We start from the raw sequence: 24098 nt of genomic DNA, 5'->3' as shown, positions 1-24098 counted from the left end.
TTGCGCCAATCTCTACTACCATGTCTATTCACTATGTGCTTATATTGAATCGACAAGGCAAAACCCGGCTCAGCAGGTGGTACGACAAGACGTATTCACGGGGTGCGCAGAACAAGAGCATCACTGAGATCCACCGGTTGGTATCATCCCGAGACCTGAAACACCAGTCCAACTTCATCGAGTACCAGGAGAAGAAGTTGGTGTACCGAAGGTACGCAGGGTTATACTTCATCATGTCGATTGATATCAATGACAGCGAGTTGGCGTACTTAGAGTCGTTGCATTTTTTTGTGGAGATTCTCGATGTGTATTTTGACAATGTGTGTGAGCTTGACTTGGTGTTTAACTTCTACAAGTTGTATGCGATACTAGACGAAGTATATTTGGGAGGTGAGATCCACGAGGTTCTGAAGAGCCGGATCTTGGCACGGCTAACGGAGTTGGATCGGTTGGAGTAGGATATACAGATTTATATGAATGACCAATGAACATCAGATTTATATGAATGAACCAATGAACATCAGCTAAAGAACTGAAGGGGCTGGTCGGTGAGCTGGTGGAACAGGCCGCCCTCCACCACGTCCCAGATGGTGCGCCCCACCTCATCAATCGACTGGCGGTTGACGTCTATAAAGTGAATCGACGAGTCGACCTTGGGATCTAAAAGCCGGAGAAAGTTGTCCTTAACCACCTCCTGGAAAGCCCTCTTCTCGTACCGCTCGTCCCCAAAGTCTGCCCGCGTATCGATCTCGTCCATGTTCAAAGTCAAGAAGAGCGTGAGGTCCGGTTTGAGAAGACCCTTGTCTGGGGAATAAAGCCATTCTACAGACGCCATTTGGTTATCACTATGGTTAAAATGCAGTTTGGCAAGCGAGTAAGCGATGCCTGAATAGATGTAGCGGTCTAGGATGACCGTAGTACCGCTCTGCAACGCCCGGGACATCAGGTCGATGAGTTCCCACCGGTTGGCGCTGAATAGAAGATGAATCGATTGGTCGGGCAATACAAACAGTTCATCAGTGAGGTACTGATTGATGATAGCACCAATTCGCGTGGACCGATCGGGGAACTTCTGGGTAGATGAGTTGGGGATGGCGGTGTGAAGCCGTTCAACCTGGGTGGACTTGCCGGATCGGTCCAAGCCTTCTATTAATATAAGATGTCCTCTCATACGCGTCTGAATTTCAAGCTAACGCTGCGACAAAAACGCATAGGCGTAGAGGAGACAGAGCAGAGGCGCGCGATGCAAGGGCCCCGCGCGATTCCGCCACCACGCCGCCGTACCGCCGTACCTCGTGACCGACACCGCAGTACCAACGGGAGCTGCACTACCAGATTCTAACTCGATTCCCCATCACTTCCTAGGCTGCAAATTATACTCGTGTGCACAAACACCCTAGTCAATTCCACAAGCACCCTCTACGCACATTCTACACCTGCAACGCTCATAGCAACCTCCCATATGCTCCCCGGCCATAGCCACCTCTTCTCCGGCTTGTACTTTTTTTTTTCACTCATCTCGTTCTCTGTTTCAGAATACGCCTCCTTTATTTTCCCGGTCAGAAACGAATCAAAAATCCCAGGCTCGGCTTGGAGACACGCAAAAAAATTGTTTCTCTTGTTACTCCAACGCTAAGTGGTTTAGTACTTATTTTCTGAAATACATGGACCACAGTCCTACTTACTACTCTATCTGAACATTGTTGCCTACCATGTCCACTAATATCCAGGTTTTAACGGGTATGTTGATCTTCATTTTTTTCGGTTGCTTGTGATTTGCTGGCATGTTTTGATACTCATATACATATTGATTCAATATGTCCTAGCGCCTTAGGCCCCGAGAATCCGTGGTTGTGTTGATACTAACAGTCTGTCTAGTTGGATCCAATCCAAACTTGTCGTTTTACGCCTGGCGTTTACAAGAAACAAACGCTTGCAGAGTGACCATGGTCAACTCTGAATTAAATTCCAGATACCCACTCGAGTTCACCTCCAACGCCCTTGGATCTGCTAAGTTCCAACCTTACAACTTGGTCAACCATCTCAACCAGTTGAATCCGTCGGACAACTTTGACATTGTGTTCCTCAGTTGTACCTCTTTACAGGACTTTCAGATGGTTTCTAGTGAATTGGTATCATTTATACATTCCAACTCCATCATATTTATCGAGAGTACCGGGTATATCAACCTAGAGCCATTTTTGAATTTGAGTTTCGGAGATTCCTGGAACAATTTGGTGATTGCATCGGTGATGAATGAAACCGATGTCCGGATGTTACCTTCTAGAGGTTCCAATAGGTTTATTCACAACATTAGAAACAACGATAACAGAATCTACCTCGGGTCTTCCATAGAGTATAACTTCAACTTGAACAACCACGAGAACTTCATGAAGACGTTCAAGTTATTACAGTTGGTGACCGAAGACAGTGGGAACAAATTGGCATTGCTCAAGTCGGTGGTGCCCAAAGAGTTTATGACCTACCAGTGGAAATTGGCTCTTTCAAGAATCGTCTTCAGTCCTTTGTTGGTGTTGTTTGAGATCTCGTCGCCGGCAGAGTTATCGAGTCAAATCTTGTGCAAACCCTTAATCACCGGGATCTTGAATGAGTTGCTTAAGATAATCAAAAAGATGGACTGTAAGCTCGTCAAGGGCTACGAAAACGAGGCTAACTTAATAAACTACTGGAGCTCGTTGTACACTTCTCATGCCGGTGATGTGAAGGTTGAGTACGTGAACAGTCCTAATTTGTTCTACAACTACTACCACCAATTCAACTTGGAAATCGACTTGCTTCTTTTGCAGCCTATCTTGTTGGGTGATGATAATGGGGTAAGAACCCCTTACTTGGAGAACTTGTACTCCATCATTTGCCAGTTGATCAAGATCAACGACCCTGAACTGCCGTCCATATTTTTCCAGAGAATTGGTCACACCAATGGCCATGGCCCTGGCATGAATGGGAATGGTCTAGCTGCAAAGTACGAAGAAAGAGACCAGGTACAACAGGAAATTGACGAAAGGTTGAACCAACTCAACCTCTTGACCAAGAACTGCGGTGAGTTGGAAATCAGATACAACAATTTGGGATCCGCCATCAAGGAGAAGGAGATATTGAAAAACCAATTGAGCAATGATGTGGATTCCAAGCGGTCCATGATAAGCACGTTGACGGCCAATTTGGACAAACAGCAAAGCAAGTTCGACGAGCACCAGTCGAACTATAATAGATTGGTCAAAGACATTGAAACCTTGTCCCTCGAGAGGGACGCCAAGAGACAACAGGCAGTGAATAAGTCTCCCATCAACGATGCCAATACCTCGAGTAGATCTACCCAGGATCCAATTGACCAATCCAACATAAGCCACTCGACGGTTCAGACAACTACTCGAGGGTCACCATCTAGGACCGCATATTCGAGCATCCCCTTCAACAAGACCAAGGGATCCACAAGAGACTCCGTCATGACGGCTGACAATTTGACCGACTTGACTGACATTGCTGTGTACGGAGCAGCATTAAACGGAGAGCATTTTGATCCAAATAGCCCTAATGGTTCCAAACAACCAACTCCTCGTCAAGGGTATCAACCGGTTGAAAAGGAAGCCAACGGACTGAAGCAGTTCCAAGGTCACCAACAAAACTTCAACCAACCTCAACCAGTGGCCCCTGTGCCTGCTCTAGCCCAATACCAAGGACAACCTGGACAATCACAAGCGGTGTCAGCATCTGGGCCACCACCCCAGCCATACCAAAATATGTACAACAACAACAGTCCTCAAGGTGTACATCCTCAAATGAACATGAATAACATTAATAACATGCAAATGAACCAAATGAACATGAACCCCATGCAAATGAACCAAATGAACATGAACCCCATGCAAATGAACCAAATGAACATGAACCAAATGAACCAAATGAACCCCCGGTACGCACCAGGCTCTAAGAGTAGACTCAACTCTCTACAATCCAACGGTTATTATGACAACGGGATGGGTATGAACCCCATGCAAATGCAAATGATGCAGAATCAAATGAACCAAATGCAGATGATGCCCCAGCAGATGTCCAACCAAATGATGCCCAACGCCATGTCGATGCAGCAGATGTCATACCAACAAAGACCTCGTGCTGCCAACCGGAGGTCAGGTTTCCCGGCGATGGACAATCCAGCCCTCATTGATATGGGTGGCAGAGGAGGTATGCCAATGCCTGGAAACAAAGCGTCCAGAAAGTCCACCAGTGGTATTCCCATCTCCAGTGGTGGATACAATGTGAATGGGAATCTGACTCGCGTAGACCCAGAAACCAGACACAATAAGTCGATGAGTACTGGCAATTTGGTGGAGCAGAAGTTGAAGTTGGATCAAAGTCAGAATTTGATGCTTCCTCAGGAACATCACGACAAGCAAGTGCAAAATGACCAACCCCCAGGACCAGCTGCCAAACCGTTGGGTGCAGTAAGCAAAACCGATGATTTGCACAACCACAATATATCTAAGAAGAAAAAAAAGGGCCTTTTTAGGTAAATGGAGAACCCGCATGTGGCTGCAAATACCTCCTGCCAACTGCAAATTGGTGCCTATGATCAATTTGCACCATCGAAGAACTCTAGGTAATTGTATATAAATCTATGAATAACCGACATTGAACCTGTATAGCCGATCGGAGCAACACTTGCATAAAAATCCTCAGCCCCCCACGCTGTCAACGTCAAAATTGCTGCTCGCGAACCTAAAATATAAATACCCGTAAGATCCACCCCAAACCAAAAAAACAAAAATGACATTGACCAAAAACCCTAGCTCTTATGAGCTCACCAAATCAATCGTCAGTAAGGTCCACAAAACCCCCCTCAATGCCCGAGAAGAGTTCACCTCCTCGTATGACTCCAATAAGTTGTTCCCCAGGTTCCACATCCCCAACGAGTCTAGCGATTCCCATTTGATATTCAAGTACGTAACAGAGGAATTGTCGTTGGACGGAAACCCCACGTTGAACTTGGCGTCGTTTGTCAACACAGAGCTTTCAGAACCTGCCAGAGCTTTGATCAACGACAACTTGGTGAAAAATTTGGCTGATAATGACGAATATCCCAGTTTGATTGAGTTTCAGGGAAGATGTATCTCCATGATCAGTAGCTTGTGGCATGCACCGCAACACTACGATGAGCAATTGAGGAGAGAGGTTCCTGCCACTGTGGGCACCGCCACTACCGGCTCGTCGGAGGCCATTATGTTGGCAGGTTTGGCCTTGAAGAAGAGCTGGCAGGAAAGACAGCGGCAGGCGGGCAAAAGTACCGAAAACCCCAACATCTTGATGGCCACGTGTGCGCAGGTGGCATTGGAGAAGTTTGCCCGGTACTTTGACGTGGAGAACCGGTTGATTGAAATTAGTGCTGAAAGTGGCCATGTAATTGATGTCAAGAAGATCAAGGAGAACATTGATGAGAACACCATCGGGATCTTTGTGATTATGGGCTCAACCTTCACAGGGGCGTTCGAGCCGGTGTTGGAAATCAACAACTTGTTGGACGAAGTTGAGAAAGAAACCGGTGTGGACGTTAAGATCCACGTTGATGGGGCCAGTGGAGGCTTTACTGCTCCATTCACTCACCCCAACTTGAAGTGGGATTTTCTGGTTGATAGAGTTGTATCAATCAACACTTCGGGCCACAAGTTTGGTTTGACCACTGCTGGTTTGGGTTGGGTAATCTGGAAGAACATCAAGTATTTACCTGAGAATTTGAGATTTAAGTTGGACTACTTGGGAGGTATCGAGGAGACTTTCAATTTGAACTTCTCTAGAGCCGGATTCCCCGTCATTCACCAGTACTACAATTTCTTGACGTTAGGTAGAGAAGGGTACACCAAGTTGTTTGACAATTGTATGAACAATGCGCGGGTGCTCTCGTTGTTCTTGGAAGAGTGCTCTTATTTCGAGGTGTTGTCTGTGATCCACAAACCCGCTATCCCAGGAAGTTATAAGCTCGACAAGATTGATGATACCAACTTCCACGAGCAGTACCAGCCAGGATTACCTGTGGTTGCGTTTAGATTCTCCAAGGATTTCACAAAGAAGTACCCCGAGATTCCACAGAATATCCTCTCTTTGTTGTTAAGAAACAAGGGATTTATTGTCCCCAACTACCACTTACCCCCTGGGGAACAGCTGAAGGAGATTTTGAGAGTGGTGGTCAAGTCATCACTTAGTTTGAACTTGTTGGAGAAGCTTATGCAAGATATTCTTTCGTCGGTAGAGTTGTTGATTTCGTCGTGCGATTCTGTCAGGAACTTAATTGCTGCAAAAGACAAAGGTAAGCTCGATCACAAAGTTGTTTATGACTTATTGTTGTCGGTTGCTTCTAATGGGGTTGAGGAACTTAAGGGGCATCAAAAGAAGTTCCACGCAGCCAAGTCTGGTCACTCGCCTCACAAGAACTCCTACAGAGGAGCTTGTTAAAAATATGACTTGAGTTTGAATTAGTTTAGAACTAGACAATGTATGAAGTTCAGTTCCTAAGACACTAGTTGTGTAATAGTTGGAACCTCTGCAAGAACTTAGAAAAGTTTTGGATTTGCAGCCATCTAAAGACTTTTCAGCCTACCAGCATACGAGGGTAGACATGATACTACAACAGGTGGGGCGTAAGAATGTAACGTAATGACTTTTTCTGAAGGGCCTTGTGACTGTATTTCAAAACAGTCAGAGTCAACAGTCAGGGTCCCTTGGTCTAGCTGTTTAAGGTGATAGTTACCTTGTGTAAATTATCTTAGGTTTTTCCTATTATAGCCGCTTAGAGACTGTCGCGACAGATTTGACACAAGGTATTTACATTACCTAATTTTCTCAAGCGACTATAATTCAAAAGAGTCAAAGGTCCCTTGGCCTAGTTGGTTATGGCGTGGTGCTAATATTGTATACAGGATTTCCTGTGTATAGGTTACGCCAAGGTCAGCAGTTCGATCCTGCTAGGGACCATCTTTGACCAGGGCGTGTGGCGTAGTTGGTAGCGCGTTCCCTTAGCATGGGAAAGGTCTCCGGTTCGACTCCGGACTCGTCCATTCTTTTTTGCTGCTATGGTATATGCTTGTGTTGGTTGGTATTGGTAAATTTGTCCTTTTTTTTGGTGTGTGATTTGAATTTAAATTTAGTGATGGGCACAAAAAAAAGTTCGAAACAATTCGCAGCCAGAATCAACTTAACTACTGATCTTTGTTTGATCTATAGCGATAAATATGATGATTAAAATACACAGATAAAACAATCTAAAGAACCACTGCTTGGGCCAACTTCTTCTTGTAATCCAAAATCGAACCCTCCCATCTCGTAGCTGTCTTGTTTTCAATGACGAAAATGTCCTTAGCAACCTTGTCCAACAATCTAAAGTCGTGGGAAACAATAACCACACCACCGTTGAAGGCGTTAATGGCATCAGCCAAAGAATCAATGGTGGATAAGTCCAACCCGTTGGTAGGTTCATCCAAGAGAACCAAGTTTGGAGATTCTAATGCCAATAAGGCAAACACAACTCTGGATCTTTGACCTTCAGATAAAGTAGCCATTTGTGAGGTTTGACCTTCACCAGTTAAACCATAACGTCCTAATTGTTGTCTCCAGTATTGGAAATCTTGAGAAACAGAAGAAAACTTATCACGGACAAACTCTAATGGGGTCTTGGTCAAGTCCAACTGGTCAGCCGAATGCTGAGAGTAGACTCCCAACTTGATATGGGTGTGTTGAATAACTCTACCCTTTTGTGGTTGCAAAATACCTTGGAACAACTTCAACAAGGTAGACTTACCAATACCATTAGGACCCACCAAAGCCACTCTACTGTCCATATCGATACCAATGTCCAAGTTTTCGTACAAGTTATCTTCAGGCTTTCCACTGTAGGAGAAAGACATGTCATCGAATGCCAACACTGGAGGGGGCAACTTATCAACGTCGGCAAATCTGAAGGAGAAAACCTTATCAGGGACCACCGGTTGGATCAAACCATCAGCTTCCATCTTATCCAAGATCTTTTGTCTGGACTTGGCCTGCTTGACCAAATTGGCATAAGTACCAGCAGAGGCAATAAACTTCTTGATATGGGCGATTTCTTCCTGTTGCTTGTTGTACTGTTTCATCTGGTTAACTTCCAATTCAGTTCTGGTCTTAAGGTAGGAATCGTAGTTACCACCATAAGCCATCAACTTCTTCATTCTCATATCGATCATGTTGGTACAAACCCCGTTCAAGAAATCCTGCGAGTGAGACACCAAAATCAAGGTTCTGTCCCATCTCTTCATATATTCTTCCAACCACACACAAGCAGCCAAATCCAAATGAGCGGTTGGGTCATCCAACAACAACAAGGTGGGCTTGACAAACAAGGCCTTGGCCAAAGCCACTCTCATTCTCCATCCACCGGACATATCCTTGGTGTGTTTCTTGATGGTGACTTTGTCAAAACCCAAACCAGTCAAGATAATGGCAGCTCTCGATTCAAAGGTAGCAGGGTCCATTTCATCGATCTTCTCGTATAACCCTTCCAAAACTGGGTCTTCAGGCCCACTCTTGACAATGGTTTCTTCGACCAAATCTTCCAATCTCTTCAACTCACCTTCAGCTTCTCTCACCACGTATTCTAAAGCAGAAAACTCAGTGGGTTCGGCTGGTTCGTTCAACAAGTACACATCGATGTGGGGGGCAATTGGGAACTCTCTGGCGGCAATGGACTTCAACAAAGTGGACTTACCACATCCGTTTTCTCCTAGTAATCCATATCTTCTTCCATAATTCAACTCCAATACCGAGTCTTGAATCAACACTTTACCATGGAACAACAATGACACCGACGTGATCTTGATATCCCTGGACGTGACCAACGATGACAACACCCCGGTGGTGACTCTATCGGAGATTCCATCTTCGTCAGTTTGTAATTTCAATTTGGCGATTTGAGCCTCAGCATCATCGACGTCTTTCTCTTCAGCATCTTTGGCAATTTGTTTCTTGGTTTTCTTGGTGGCCTTTCCCTCGGAAGCCTTCTTGGCTTCTCTTTCCAAACGTTTTTGCTCTCTCTTGGCTTTGGATGCAGACACAGCGGACATGTTATGTGTTACCTTGAAAAAAACCTGATTAACGATTAGCGTAGAACTGATGGAAAAAAATTGTTAAGCTGCTCGATGAGAATTTTTATTGGCGGCGCACGACACCCTTTTACCTGTGGGAACCGTGTCAGAGTAACCGTGGGCTGAGCAGAGGAAGTGGTCGTAGAGAGAAGGACACAGCAAGGGAGTAGACACATGTGGGATACAAAGGGTGAAGTTTGGAGCTTGATAGCCCAAAAACAGACTAAGGAAACGGAATAATTCACTTGAAACAAATACATTCTATTCTCTTCGTCCTTACAGACCCACAGCCAGTTCCTTACAGTCCATACACAAAATGCCAGTGTACATAAGCAGTAGAGTTTTTGCCATTCGCCAGTGGCGCCTTCCACCCGCTTCCCCGTTCCGTCAGTTGCAGCCATCGTCCCAAATTCGCGCTGGGTGGCAATGGCAAAAACCATACTGTTTTTTGTACTATATAAACACGGTGAATCCCCAGCTCTAGAGGATCCCAGTGTAATTATGTCAGACAACATGAACAGCGAGGACATCGATCCCAAGAATCAGATCCTGGCCCCGGTGCCCATCAGAGGCTCCCAAGGCAATGGTGTCAGGAACACCCAGCTGTCCGGGGAAACTCCTCACCCACAAATACATGCATTTGACCGATCAAGCATCAACGACGGGTTTGGCCTGTTGACCCCCAACACATCCCGAAGAGTCGCAAACCGCAGACCATCCTACAACAGCATCGAGGTGTCCCGTGAATCCCACTACAATTTGGACTATCCTGAAGACCCCAAGGAAGTTTCCAGACTTCAATTGGACCCCAAATCTCGGTTTTACGCCAGAAACAGACCCAGAACCTTGAACCTTCACCAGATGTTGCCGTACGAGACCGAATTGCCCAAGGACCAGGCGAAGTTTTTGAGCCATATTGTGTCTCACTTGTACATTGCCATTAAGACCTTGGATATCCAAGGCCTGTTGTCGGTAACTGCCAGAGATCTTGCAGCCTTGAAGAATGTGAGCGGCTTATCGGACCTCGATATTGCTTTGGAGACAAACTTATTCGAGATGAACACCGAAGGTGATCACCTTGCTGATGACGATGCCAACACCTACTTTTCTGTCGATGAGTATGCGGACTCGGAGAGCGAAGCGGACGACGATGAGGCTGAGGATGTGGGAGACATTGAAAAGGACCGCAATGAGTCGGTTCTGCAGCACAAGAAGTCTCCCAAATCTGCTGCCGTGGTGGGTGTACGGATCTGGACCAACGAGTTATTGGTGTGGTTGAAAATGAAGTATGAGATGCCCATCACCTTGCGGATTGCGTTGGCCAAAGTGTACTACGCGATCTGCCTTTGTCGGGGCCAGTATATCAACTTGAAGATCTATGTGAAGGCGTTTGAGTTGTTGACGAAGGACGTCCAACTTCTCAAACAGAATGGCTTGGTTCTTGAATGGAAGGATCTTCTTAACGAATTGAAAAACCATTTTAGTAGCATTGACTGCTCAATCGACAACTTTGAAAAAAAGGACAATAAACAATTGCTCCGGTTAGCTGAAAGGGGATCCAATTTTTTTGATTCTGAGGCCTTGCCTATTATCTATGAAAGCTTGGGTCAACATATTTCCATCTCGAACCCTTCTTTGGTGCTCTGTTCAATGTCTTTGTTACCATTCGCTTACAGTGGCCAGGGAATAGAAAGTATTTACGACATCAGACACTATATTTCATCTTTCTTTTACTTGTGGGAGAAGTTCCACAAGAGCCACGAACTTGACTCCCATCTTACTTCAAGAACAGGAACTCTTGCGATGTCTGCTTTGGCCGAAATAAATGAAAACGGATACAAGAATATCCCCGTGGAAAATGAAGATATTAGAAATACCTTTGGAGCTTATGGTATCTACACGGAACTGCAAATTGAGATGTTGCTTAATAATTTATTAAACAATCTTGGAATCCTGCAAGAGAAATTCGGCTCTAACAACTCCAATTTCTTTCATGGATATTCTTCCACTCTCGTATTTTCAATCAAAGGTTCGAATGCTTTGGATGACAACGGTATTTTGGACAAAATAAGGACCTTATTGAATGCCATTGAGAGTTATGTTCATCCCACCAACTCGGGGAATTGGACCAAATCGATCTCAAAATTGGTTTACAGCTTGGTATATCAGTTCCAAAAGAGATTCAACCAGGAACATAATAAATATGGCGTGTTAGGAGATTTGCCCGATGAGTTGAAGTTGAATCCTCAGGTTGTGAACCGGTTTGTGGAAATTCTTTTACCTATTGTCAGAACTGGGTTGCAGTCCAAAAAGCCTGCCGCAGTAGACAATTATCTTCTGGCATTGAGTACATTGGCATATTTGAACTCGGAACTTGTATTGGAGACTGTGTTGTTGGATCTCTATGAGTCCTTAGAAGGTGTGATTTCAACTCACAGGGTCTCTGTAGCACTTCGAGCTCTTGACGAGCTTGCCAGATACTTTGCATCGACGAAAATCTACAGAGTTCATTTGACAAGATTGTTGCTGTTGGCAATCCCTGGAATTGATTCAAATGACTTGGAAAAAACATTGTTAACATTGAATCTTTTCCAAACTGTCGCCAACTTTGTTCCGTTCCACGATTTAACAAATGGTGACGGGGTCACGAATTTGGCTATTGATTTGACGCAGAATCATATAGATTTTCTTCAACGAAAGATTTACAGTAGCTTCTACCAAGGACAACTCGATGATGATTTCATGAGTGATAATTTCGAGGTGAGTGAAGATTTAGAGATTGAAGCTTTAAAGTCTTCAACTGCAGCCTTCCCGGTTTTGTTGAAGACTTTGGTTCAAAAAATCTTTACTTTGCTAGAGAACATTCCTGATCCCAGCAAAAGTGGTGGCATGGAAAAGACAATTGCCGATTCTCTTCCAAGCTACCTTTATATCATTTTTGAATCCCTTTCTGATGATATTTTCAAACAAGTCCGGAACACGATTTTCGATTTTGTTTTTAATAATACTATTCACACAGTTGCTGACATAGTTGCCGAAGTTTGTGGAGGTTTAATCAAACGTGACCCAACAGCTTTCCCTAAATACAGTGAGATTTTGATTTCAAGAATCAAGGAAGAAATCGAAGAGAACGGATCAGGTTCCTCCAGAACTGGTATTGATATTGTTCCTAGAGATCGGGCTCTCTTTTGGTATTTAATTGTCTTGAACGAGTGTATCGGAAATGCTAGTGCCAACGTAGTAGATGTTGCCGATGACTTAAACCAACTAGTTTACTACTTGATGGAACACGTCAAGGGTCCAACTGTTTTTGCGTCTTCGTATATCGTGAACCAGATTCTCCAGTCGATTACAAAAATCAAAATCAGGGAATTGAGATTGGTCTCACCAACTTACGCTGCAAAAAATGGAATAACGGAACAGTGTTGGGGCGGATTTCAGTTTGACGAGAGAAGGTTTTCCGAAGAGAATTTGACATTTGACTGGTATTTACCTACTGACAAAGAAGTCAAATTAGCAGTGGACTTCTTTACGGATTTGACCTCTAAAGTACTTGGAAACATTCTGTCATTAATGCAAAGTCATATTCAAAACGAAAAGAAAGATGCTTCATCTTCCATTGAGTTGACGGACGACTTAAAAAACAACTTTTTGTACTTAAGTTATGCGTTGAGTGGGGTCTCATTCTTGTTCGACCCTTCTTTTGAAGAGGATATTCCTAAATTGAACCAACATCAAAATGAAACTATTCAACAAAGATTGCTCTTATTGAAGCAAATTAGATCCGTCAAAGACGAAACGAGCAGAGGAGCAGACGAGCTGAGAATTGAAAATTTGCAAGAAAACCTTCAAAGGATCGTTGACGATATGAGCAATGATGACTTGATCCAATACAACGACGAGGATGAAGCTTCAGAGCCCGGTGGAAACTTGGACGACAATAAGGGCAAAGGTAAAGATGATGATCGGTTGGGCCCCGATCTCAATAAATTGACGCAGGATAGCTTGGATTATGCTAAGAAGCTCATCTTTGACTTGCAAAGGTCTGAATCAGCATCGCCAGATTTAAAAGACTCCAGTGTTAGGGCATCCCCCGGCATTGAAGGGGTACCAGTTTCTCAAATGAATCCAGGAATCACGTTCAGAGAAAGAAAGTTGTACACATCCAGATACTACTTTGGGGATGACATGGAAAAAAGGAGATCAAGCGATCTTTATATCAAGTTGCATAGATTCCGGTACTCCATTGGTAGAAGCTTACATCTTATTTGCAAGTTTTTGACTGCACATTTCCACGACAATACCAAATTATTGAAGCACTTTCTTTACGTAGTGAACATGTGGATTTCTGATGTGGGAAGAGAAAGATTGTTAGATCAAAGTCATGCCAAAGTTGATTACACCTTTATAAATAACACCCAGAGTATAAACAGGGTTAGAAAGCCTTTCACAAGAATAGCCATAGGTTCAAGGCTTGAAGCTTATCATCTGTTGAGAGTGGCTTTACATGCAACTTCAAGAACTCAGACCGACTTGGATAAGCTTTTATTAGAAGATTTGGTAAAGATGGCAGTTTCGACGTATTCAGCTGTCGCAAAGCCTGCTCAAGCATCTTTGATAGATGCAATGAAGAGACTCAATGGTTCATATAATGTCATCATCAGATCCTCGTTGAAGTATCTTTCCAAGGCTTTGGATGAGAAGAACAACAAGAAAATTGAAAGCGGCTTGGGTATGTTCAACTTGAGAAGAATCAAAAGCAAAATTCAAAATGACTATTTCAATTTGCAAAAATTCGTGAGCTTATTGCATCGGTGTTTATTAGTGGATGGGTTAGAGGTGAATGAACTTGCTCAGAAGTTATTCAAAGGTGTCTATACCAACATCACTCCTCCAAGTAGTGTTTGTCTAATCAATTTTGAGTACATCGATTCTATTAGACCCCCAGATGCTTATATTGATTTAGAGATCAATGCTGTCAAACAAGCGAAGGAAAAGAAGAGACTGTTGTATCTTGAAAAGCTCAGGAAGTTGGAAAACTGTGTTGTACTTAATGAGAGTTCTTCCAACTACTGGAAACTTTCATCTTTGAACTTGTCGTTATTGATTGACTTGCAACTTGATTTGGAAATCCCAACAAACGATGAGATCTTTAGGCTATTAGCTAAACAAGCTAGCTCCGATCACCCAATTATATCTAGATTAGCCTTGAAGGGTATAACTAAAATCATGAACAAGTTGTATGTCAGACAGTTAATGAGCTATGATTTAAAGAACTTGTTTGACTTGGAGTATATCAATCCAGATGTAAAGGTAATTAAGACAAACGACCCTGATAGCTCTGACTCCTATTACCTCAAATGGAGAAAAGAGATGGAGCATAGTGAGAAGCACGATTTCTACATCGATAACAAGGCCAATACCGGTTGGTTGTTTTGGGGAGAAGAAATGAAGGTGGTCACCAATGAGCCAAGGTATGAATTGAAATTGGACGAAATTGATTTAGAGGCTGTGAAGTCATTTGGTAATTGTATTACCAAACAATGGTTCTACAATATAGTAAAACTCTGGGTTACTGATAATGAAGCCAACTCGGCATATCAAGCTACGGATGTCTATTTCACCTCGACAATTGTGTTACTCATCTCTAACGGAGTCGTCGATGAGATGAGTTTCAATGATTTACTTGCTGTTGTTGAGGAAATATATGAAAAAGATGACAAGAGTGTCCATATAGTTGTTTGTGAGATCTTGGCTGGTATCTTGATTAGTTCCAAGTTCTTAACGGCAGATTTAATTGAGAAGAGAGATGTTTTCATTACTAGATTTTTGAAAACTATCTTAGAGAACGACTTGTCTCCTGATACCAGCAACATTTGGACAGTCTTTTCGTGGTGGGTTCCTGCTCATATTGATAGTAGGCGGTTCCCTGAAATCACTGACTTGCTTATTAAGTTCAAGTTGGACAAACAATCGGATTTTGCCTTTAGAGACTCGATGAGATTGAGTTACATCAGGTCGTTTGTGGCAGCCATAACATGGAAGTTCACCGACCCCGAAGAGGTTTTAGGGATGTGTTTAGACAACGTCAACCACCATTACCAGGCGGTCAGAGAGCAGATCGGATCACTCTTGTCGATGCTTACATTTGTTTACTATCCTGATTCAGCAAAAGATTTCAAGACTTTCACCCAATTGTGCAATTCACCACAAGGTGTGAGTCCTGCAGCAGATAAGATCAAAGAGATTGTTCCAGTGGTGTTCGAAAGGATAGAAGCTTGGAGATTGGAAGTTGTTGATAAGACCCCACAAGAAATCTTGAAATCAGACTATATCTACGCATCTATGACGGTACTAACATGGTTAAAACAAGCATTATGCACCAGTATTTCTGCCATGTATCAAGACTTTGTGGTTAGCCATGCGGTTCCGTTCTTGATCAAGTTGATCAACATGAAGGAGGTATGCCAGCTAGGTAATATCAACCCAATTGGAGCATTGAAGTTGATGTCACAACTTCCTTTCAACGACAAGAACCTTGCCAACGTGGTGTTAATGCTTGGGAATCTTTATCACAAGGAGAAGTTGAATGTGGTGCAATCCATCGTTGTGGGTGAGTTCACAGAAACGTTTTACTTCAAGAACTTGTTGAAGTTGAAACGCAACCAGCGAGCAGTTATCATTAACTTGACCAACGAGTTGCTCTTCCACAAGCAAGTGTCAGTCAGAGAGTCAGCAGCTTCAACTTTGGCGGGATTAATCCATATCTCTCCACCAAATGAGATTGAAGGGTTGATTCACAAGTTCACGGAGAACTACAAGCACCAGTTGGATCAGATCAGAAAGAAGTATAGAAAAGGAGGATTCAGGAATATTCCAGCTGAGCATATTGTCATTCTTCACGGAGCCACGCTTGGTTTGGGATCATTGATTCATGCATTTTCGTTCTTATCTCCGCCTCCCAAATGGGTTCCTGAACTCTTGACGATATTGGCCAACAAGTCATCGGGTATTCCTGGACTTGTTGGTAAGACTGCCAAAGAGTCACTTGGAAAGTTCAAGAAAACCAGGCAAGATACCTGGCATGTTGATAGTAAGGTGTTCAACGAGACTCAGATGCAAGATTTGGAGGGTGTGCTCATGAAGAGTTATTTCATCTAGGATTCTTATCTAAAATGAGATCATACAAAATTTATGAAAAGTTAGTATTTAATGTACTTAATCTACAAAACCATGTAAATTGCCCGAAGCTTGATCCATCGGAAGGTCCATAGGAATAATTGAAAGCGATGAGCGTGTCCCCACCAGATGTCAAAGGGTCGGTGGCCGGAGTCTCCGACGGAACACTTGGGTGCGCGCATGCATCGAGATTGAGAAAACTAAGTATATATAGCCACCAGGTAATCCCCTAAAATCTTAATAGTTTTGGTTACAAACAACAAAAACAACCACCAATAACACAAACCATGTCCATCGATAAAAAATTATGTGTCTTCTGTGGCTCCTCCTTTGGTAAGGACCCCATCTATGCCGAAATTGCCTTTAAGTTTGGAAAGTTGTTGGCAGAGAAAAACTGGGGTTTGGTGTATGGAGGTGGATCGACCGGAGTAATGGGCCTGATTGCTAAGGGATGTGCTACCAGTGGTGGATATGTCCATGGAATCATCCCCGAAGCATTGATCTCCAAAGAGCGTAATACTGAAGATGTTAACGAAGCTATCAAGAAAGACCACGAGAACCACAAAGGGTTCTCACCATTACCCGATTCAAGTGTGTACGGAAAGACCACGATGGTTAAGGACATGCACACCAGAAAGAGAATGATGGGAGAAGAAAGTGACGCTTTCGTGGCCATGCCTGGTGGATACGGTACTTTTGAAGAATTATTGGAAGTGACCACCTGGTACCAGTTGGGAATCCACAAAAAACCAATTGTTTTGTTGAACATCAACGGGTTTTGGGATACATTTTTGAAGTTCATTGATGAGAGTATCGAGGCCGGGTTTATTGCCAAAAAACAAAGAGAATTATTGAATGTGGCTACTACCCCAGAAGAGGTGATTCAGCTTGTGGAGAAATTTACACACGAAGAAGGACACTCTTATGGATTAAATTGGTCGGAGTCATAGGTACCGCTTCCAGGTAGGTAGCGGTGGAGCACCGATGGGCCACTGGTAGGTGAGATCGGATTGCATGCTCTTATGGGTGCACATGGCACCGCGCGCTACTCTGCTTCTGCATGCGTATTTATTCTATCATAAAAGTTAATGTACAAGATCTTCATTGTCATGAACGTGAAACAAATCTTCAAATTCGTCGGCTGGAACCTCCACCTCCTGTAGGTGTCCAGTACTAACATTGTAGAGCATCCCCCATACTTCAATCTCACCGTTCTTTAAAGCCATGGATGCTGACGGGTGTCTTTTCAAAGCCAACACACTAGAAATCACATTCAATTCGCTCAACTTGGTGGCCTTTTCTTTCGGATCTTCAATGGAATTCAACAAGGTTCTGTTCTGGGCCCGAATGTGCCTAATTGGATTGAGCCACAAATCCAACACCCCTCCGATTTTCTTATTGGACATCGATGCCCACACCCCACCACAATCCGTATGGCCACACACAATGATCTTGCGCACCTTCAACACCTCAATGGCAAACTGGATCACACCTTGGCTGCTGATGTCACTGGAATTGACAATGTTTCCAATATTTCTGTGGGTGAAGATTTCTCCTGGTAATACCGACAAACAGCCTTCTCCCGCACGAGAATCAGCACATCCGATCCACAAGGTGTGTGGCTGTTGGCCCTTGCCGTTGAGAGCAAATACTTCTGGCGAGTGGTTGTGGTTGATGGAATCGACAAAAAATTTATTATTGCTTAAATAGTCCTGGATGGTGGAATCTTTAGATAAGGTGAAGGGGAAGTGGGAGTTTCTTATTTTCACGTCAAGGTCTTTCCTAGACAGGGTTTGGGGAAGATCAGTCTCGTGATCGTGTTCAAGCTGGTACTTTAAGATGTTTTCTCTACCCATGGTAATAGTTGAGGTTGCTAAAGAGCGAGTTGCAATTAAAGGAGGAATCTTTAAAGGGTGGGAAATCCTTGAAATGGCGTAGTTGGACACGGTGAATGTATTAGACAAAAGCTGACGGATTGGGGGGTTTATAAGGAAATTTTATTGTGGCAATGGGAAAAAAAACTTCATATGGGGTCCAGGAAGATCTATGGCGGGCGTATTACAGGTTAAGTTGGGGTCACAGTCAAGGTGCAAATCTCACTGAATCTCAGGCCCATGCCGCTACGTCACTAGGGGTATTTTGCTGGTAGGGTAATCAAAGCGCCGGCGCGCGCCCCGTAAAATTGCAGGTTAGGCATGATGTATTTTTGTTGGGATGACTCGTGAGAAGTCATCGCGATGGAAGCACTTCCAGGAATCAAGCTATCACTTAGTCAATGAGAGTCAACCCACATACCCATAGAGGTCAAATGTCGGGGATAAACCCCCGGTAGGTGGTCTATTTCCCCCTCCCATGTGTCGCATGTCGCAAGCGCATGTCGTGCCCTTATCTACATCAACACTTGTTTTCGTCATCGTACATTCGTATTATCATTATTCATTCTAGTTATTCATTCTGTATTTTTCAATTCTCATTACACAGGACTTTCGGGCGGCGTCAACATGCTATCGTGGAAAAAGTCCACCACAATCACGTCGTTGTAAAGGTCCTGTAAATCTACTCTCTCTATCGGATTCAACTTGAAGATCTTGTTCAATAATACATTAAACTCGGTGGAAATGGGCAAGATCTTCTTCAAAATGGCTGTGTCTTCGTATGCATACGTCTGGAACACTTCGTTGTTGTTTGGAACAATGCTGCTATTGGGCCAAGGGTTTCTAGCACAAGTGATGTTGATTAACAACACGCCAATGGACCAGATATCGCCTTTCAAAGTAGGAAAGTACAACATAGGCGAAGAGTCAGTAGAGGGCCGGGTCTTGTAGCTCGACAAGTCGATGATCGACTTGATATACTCATTTTTGGTGTAGTTGACGAGTCTTTCTGGAGACATGTAGAAGGAAGACCCTCTGCAGCTGTTGCAGCAAATTATCTCATCTTCCATGGAGAGACCAAAATCAATGAGGCCGATGGAGATTTCGTTGTAGTCAACGATGGGAGCATCGTCAGGCCTCCTATAGTCTGGGTTGTACTTGACAAGAATGTTTTCGGGCTTGAGATCACAGTGGTAAATGTTCTTCGAACTCAAGTAGTTGATAACGTTGATGATTTGCAACACACAGTTTTTCATCATGAGGGGGTTACTGGGACTGAAGATGCGGTTGTCGACGATGTTCTTGAACAAGTCCCCTTGTTCGTAGTAGTCCATTACTGTGACTAGACCGATACTGAAGCTGATGACTTTATGGATGGTGACGACATTGGGGTGATGATGACATTTGAGGTGGATGGAAATCTCCTTCAAGTACGAGATTTGGTTGCCGTTTTCTTTGATCAAGTCGAGGTCTAAGTCCTCGAGCTGCAAGTTGCTATAGTTGTTGATAAACTCAAAGAATATCCGTTCTTGAATATACTTTTTATACGACTCGATGTCTTTTTGATTTAGGTTCATCTGGTCTTTCAAGATGATTTTGGCAGCGTAAACCCGGTTAGTATCGAGGTCTTTGACCAAGTATATCAAACCGTAGGTGCCAGAGCCGAGTTTCTTGACAAACTGGAAGTTGTTGATGACAAGGCCATCGAGGGTCTTCGTGTAACAGTTTCTCTGTAACTGGGGAGTGTAAGGTGACGTATGAATATCGTCTATAATTGGTAAAATATCAAGGGTCATGATGTGGATGAGTACAAGATCCTTGGGAAATGGGTGGTTTATATCATGGAAAGGCTGAAAACAAAGAAAAACAGAAATGCGTTATCATTCGATAGAAATTATCGAATCATCGAATGATTCTAAAAGTCTGCAAAATCCTATTTCCGGGTTTTTATCGTAAGGTATAGAACGGGTGATTTTAGCGCCTGGGGTCCCGGGAAACTGCCGTTGGGGTGTGGCCACCCATGTCTACACGTTGGTGAGTGTTTGGGTACGGGGAGACTGGTGGATCTGGTGGGAGATGGATAGGTACCTAAACCCGTCTTCGCTTTTAGCAAGGTGGATATCGGGAAAAATCGGTACAAAGTGGCGTGAGGTGCGAGTCGGCAACCGGTGGGTGTATGACAGGGCGACGTATGTGCCAGCTCCACCGCCAGCTTCGCGGTAGACCTACCACGACGGACTCGGGCCGGACATGTATGTGCGAGGAGCACCCGCCCACACCCGAGGACGGCCGAGTTTGGTAGTGGACCCACCACCAGGGCCTCTTGGGTCACAGCTCTGACCCGGAATTCGTATCACACGAAGTCACAATGGGGTGACTAAAATCAGGCTGGACCCAAATCTGGGGTTATCAAAAATTATACCATCACGCTATATAACAGGTGATTATTACCATGACACGCCATCCTGCCATGCACTTACATTTGGTGTACACATAGGCCGAGGTTAACCTGCAGGGATTCGGGACGGTACACAGGCTCTGCGTATTCAGCCCGCGCACTACCTCCCAAGTTTGCTTCTAATTCCGATTCCGTGTGGGGTTGTGCCCAGTCCTGCATACTTCCTGGGAAAACCCGCGTCAGGAAAATCCGAGTGGAGGGAGTTTCTCCACAATAATACTACGTTACATCACCTGTTAACCCTCCAGGTATCCGCTCCCATAAAACCCGTCTAAGTCCACAACCACTTGCCCCACTATCCAAAGGGCACCGGGGGATCCCCTCTTCGATCCCAATAACCCCGACAGTGGGTGATCCTCCCTAGTGAGACGTTGCAATTCGGAGTCTTGAATCACCTTGGCGGATCCGGAACATTTTGCGGTGACAGCTGAATTCTTGACAATCACCTATCCGTCGACAAATACGTCCACCGGTTAACCGGCCACAAATCCCCAGACGTGCCCCAGATCTCAGCCTATAGCAGGTTATGAATGTACCCACCCCACGCCCAGGACAATAAAAAAAAATAAAATTCCCCAGCACCTGTTTATGGATAAAATCAACATCACGGGAGGCCCATTTTCGTGTGTCGTCTCCAGGTTTTCCCCACTCTATATGCAAGACCCCAGCATAACTCCACTTGTTTTTATCTGGCTGGCCAATGATAGCGCGCGCGCGCGGGGCAGTTTCACTACTATACGCCGTAGCATCTGTCTCTCGACGGAAATCCGGCATATACGCCAACGGCATTTATGGATTATCCATGAAAATTTTTGCTTGCTGAGTTTTTTCCGGGACGGGGCCCGTCACCCTGGGGTTTTTCCAGATAATGTCTGGGCGCTGGAGAAAATTAAAACCGAGGACCGCCAACATGGTTTGAGGATCTGAGGCCATACCACCCCGTATCTTCCCCTTACCACCTCCCATGTACCACCATCAACAAACCCCCCTGGTTGTAGTGTTAGTGCCAAATAGAGTTGGCATGATGCTTCCGGTTTGGGGTTTGCCTGACATTGTCTCCACAAGCAAAAAAAGCAAGATCGGGCCTGCATGCAGGTGCATTTTAAAAAATAATGGAGAAACTTTTGGGGAAACTAGCCAAAATGGATTTTCTGCCTAAAAAAAAAAACCCGGTGACCAGCTGCTCAAAAAACTATAAAAGCCCGTGGTTTTCCCCATTGTAAGAGTTTTTTCTCATCGAAGATTTAATATCTCTTATAATACAATATGGGTTATGAAGATAAACTTGTCCCCCACGCTTTAAAATTTAGAAGGTTCTTAGATAAGTTCCCTAAATTCCACAACATCTATGTCATTGCATGTATTTCATGTGTGTCAGCTTTGTTGTTTGGTTTCGATATTTCGTCCATGTCCGCCTTCATTGGTACCGAACAGTACACCAGCATGTTTGACTTATCATCTGATGTGCAAGGTTTTGTTACTGCTGCCATGTCATTAGGTTCGTTTTTCGGTTCTTTGGCTTCTGCCTTTATTTCTGAACCTTTCGGAAGAAGATCCTCCATCTTATTATGTTCCATCTTGTGGATGGCTGGTGCTGCTATTCAATGTTCTTGTAGAAACCTTGGTCAGTTGATCGCCGGAAGAATCATTTCTGGTCTTGGTGTTGGTTTCGGTACTGCTGTCGCTCCTGTGTATGGTTCCGAATTGGCTCCAAGAAAGATCAGAGGTTTGATTGGTGGTTTGTACCAATTGTTTGTGACCTTGGGAATCTTGATCATGTTCTACATTTCATACGGTTGTTCTAAGATTGATGGTAGATCTTCTTTCAGAACTGCCTGGGGTATTCAAATGATTCCAGGGTTCGTTTTGTTTGTTGGTATGTTCTTCCTTCCAGAATCTCCAAGATGGTTGGCCAAGCAAGGATACTGGGAAGATGCCGAAGAAATCGTGGCCTTGATCCAGGCCAACGGTAACAGAGAAGACCCCGATGTTTTGATTGAAATCTCTGAAATCAAGGAACAAATCTTGGTTGACGAACATGTTAGAGCTTTCACTTACGCTGACTTGTTTACCAAGAAGTATCTCCCAAGAACTATTGTTGGTGTTTCCGCTCAGATTTGGCAACAATTGACTGGTATGAACGTTATGATGTACTACATTGTCTACATTTTCGAGATGGCCGGTATCCATGGTAACGCTAACTTGGTTTCTTCTTCTATTCAGTATGTGTTGAACACTGTTGTCACCATTCCATCATTATACTTGTTGGATAAGGTTGGTAGAAGACCCGTTTTGTTGGTTGGTGCTGCTTTCATGTTTGCTTTCCAATTTGGTGTTGCAGGTATTTTGGCTACTTATGCTGAAACCATTCCAGAAGCAGAAAGAACTTCTCCTTCCGTCACCTTGAAGATCCCAGACTCCAGAAAGAATGCCTCCAGAGGTGTTATTGCTTGTTGTTACTTGTTTGTGTGTTCGTTTGCTCCATCTTGGGGTGTTACGATTTGGTTGTACTGTTCTGAAGTGTGGGGTGACTCCGCTTGTAGACAAAGAGGTGCTGCTTTATCCACTGCTGGTAACTGGATCTTTAACTTTGCCATTGCTATGTTCACTCCTCCTTCATTCCAGAACATTTCATGGAAGACCTACTGTATCTACGCTACTTTCTGTGGATGCATGTTTGTTCACACCTACTTTTTCTTCCCTGAAACCAAGGGTAAGAGATTGGAAGAAATTGACCAGATTTGGGCTGATAAGATCCCAGCTTGGAAGACTGCCAGCTGGCAACCAATTGTTCCACTTTTATCCGATGCTGATTTGGCTGCCAAGATGAAGTACGAGCACAAGGAAAACGAAAGTGACTTGATCAAGTCTGATGCTGACGACAACTCTGAAAATGAGAAGAAGGTTGAGCAGGCTTAGTCGATTAATTTGTTATAACGCTATAATTATATAATGCAAGTGATAATATAAAGAATACCTTTAAGACAGTTTATTGATAGAATGGTGGCGGCAGAGAACCTGAACTTATGCTTGATAGAATGGTGGAGACAGTGCACCCGCACTTATGGAACGTTGCATCGCGTCGGATAAACCCCTACTACCCCAACCACCCACTTGTCCCAGATCTTGCCTCATGCTCTCAACCATCTGAGTACCGGTTACCCCAGATTACTAACAATGCTCCCTCCGCTATAACTAGGTCACCACAAATATTTCGGCAATTGTTGCTTGACAGCAACCCGCGGCCCGCACCAGAGAACCTTAACGCAGGGAGAGGGGCAGCGTGATTGGCACATATTTATCCCTCCTTGGCACGCCCTTGTTTACCCGTGGAAACATTGCGCTCGGGCTCTGGCCGGGCTAATAAAGGCACGTCATAATGTTTTTGATGGTAGCTATCAATTCATTGTTTGGCCTACCAAGACTCCCTCTACTACCATCTCGCTCCCCCGGTGCTTT

General features: G+C 44.1%; 9 protein-coding genes and 2 non-coding genes across 11 annotated transcripts; 7 read left to right on the top strand and 4 right to left on the bottom strand. All coding sequences in view use genetic code 12, as the record gives it.

Moving 5' to 3' along the window:
• Positions 1-20: 20 nt before the first annotated feature.
• aps2 (AP-2 complex subunit sigma) lies at positions 21-458 on the top strand (the record flags this gene model as incomplete). The annotated part of the gene is made up of 1 exon (XM_006688492.1): positions 21-458. One exon carries the CDS (start codon positions 21-23, stop codon positions 456-458), a length of 438 nt encoding a protein of 145 aa, XP_006688555.1.
• Positions 459-520: 62 nt separating this feature from the next.
• On the bottom strand, positions 521-1171 carry CDC8 (Thymidylate kinase; the record flags this gene model as incomplete). The annotated part of the gene is made up of 1 exon (XM_006688491.2): positions 521-1171. One exon carries the CDS (start codon positions 1169-1171, stop codon positions 521-523), a length of 651 nt encoding a protein of 216 aa, XP_006688554.1.
• A 541-nt stretch (positions 1172-1712) lies between these two features.
• Positions 1713-6468, top strand: PSN45_001119 (uncharacterized protein; the record flags this gene model as incomplete). The annotated part of the gene is made up of 3 exons (XM_006688490.2): positions 1713-1740; positions 1879-4531; positions 4812-6468. The coding sequence occupies 3 exons, from the start codon at positions 1713-1715 to the stop codon at positions 6466-6468; spliced, it is 4338 nt and encodes a 1445-aa protein (XP_006688553.2).
• A 416-nt stretch (positions 6469-6884) lies between these two features.
• PSN45_001118 lies at positions 6885-6987 on the top strand. The gene has a single exon. It is a non-coding gene; the product is annotated as a tRNA-Ile (tRNA).
• Positions 6988-6997: 10 nt separating this feature from the next.
• PSN45_001117 lies at positions 6998-7070 on the top strand. The gene has a single exon. It is a non-coding gene; the product is annotated as a tRNA-Ala (tRNA).
• A 204-nt stretch (positions 7071-7274) lies between these two features.
• ARB1 (ABC transporter ATP-binding protein arb1) lies at positions 7275-9107 on the bottom strand (the record flags this gene model as incomplete). The annotated part of the gene is made up of 1 exon (XM_006688989.1): positions 7275-9107. The coding sequence occupies one exon, from the start codon at positions 9105-9107 to the stop codon at positions 7275-7277; it is 1833 nt and encodes a 610-aa protein (XP_006689052.1).
• Positions 9108-9629: 522 nt separating this feature from the next.
• BLM3 (Proteasome activator BLM10) lies at positions 9630-16289 on the top strand (the record flags this gene model as incomplete). The annotated part of the gene is made up of 1 exon (XM_066157585.1): positions 9630-16289. One exon carries the CDS (start codon positions 9630-9632, stop codon positions 16287-16289), a length of 6660 nt encoding a protein of 2219 aa, XP_066013682.1.
• Positions 16290-16594: 305 nt separating this feature from the next.
• Positions 16595-17257, top strand: PSN45_001114 (uncharacterized protein; the record flags this gene model as incomplete). The annotated part of the gene is made up of 1 exon (XM_006688489.2): positions 16595-17257. One exon carries the CDS (start codon positions 16595-16597, stop codon positions 17255-17257), a length of 663 nt encoding a protein of 220 aa, XP_006688552.1.
• A 135-nt stretch (positions 17258-17392) lies between these two features.
• PSN45_001113 (carbonic anhydrase) lies at positions 17393-18163 on the bottom strand (the record flags this gene model as incomplete). The annotated part of the gene is made up of 1 exon (XM_066157584.1): positions 17393-18163. One exon carries the CDS (start codon positions 18161-18163, stop codon positions 17393-17395), a length of 771 nt encoding a protein of 256 aa, XP_066013681.1.
• A 617-nt stretch (positions 18164-18780) lies between these two features.
• SKS1 (Serine/threonine protein kinase) lies at positions 18781-19977 on the bottom strand (the record flags this gene model as incomplete). The annotated part of the gene is made up of 1 exon (XM_006688987.1): positions 18781-19977. One exon carries the CDS (start codon positions 19975-19977, stop codon positions 18781-18783), a length of 1197 nt encoding a protein of 398 aa, XP_006689050.1.
• A 1928-nt stretch (positions 19978-21905) lies between these two features.
• On the top strand, positions 21906-23558 carry HGT1_2 (high affinity glucose transporter; the record flags this gene model as incomplete). The annotated part of the gene is made up of 1 exon (XM_006688486.1): positions 21906-23558. The coding sequence occupies one exon, from the start codon at positions 21906-21908 to the stop codon at positions 23556-23558; it is 1653 nt and encodes a 550-aa protein (XP_006688549.1).
• Between the last annotated feature and the right edge of the window lie 540 nt (positions 23559-24098).

Source organism: Yamadazyma tenuis, chromosome 1 (genome assembly GCF_029203305.1).
Source record: "Yamadazyma tenuis chromosome 1, complete sequence".
Lineage (NCBI taxonomy): Eukaryota > Fungi > Ascomycota > Pichiomycetes > Serinales > Debaryomycetaceae > Yamadazyma > Yamadazyma tenuis.
The sequence above is the reverse complement of the archived record's forward strand: the minus strand, read 5'-3'. Positions and strand labels throughout refer to the sequence as shown.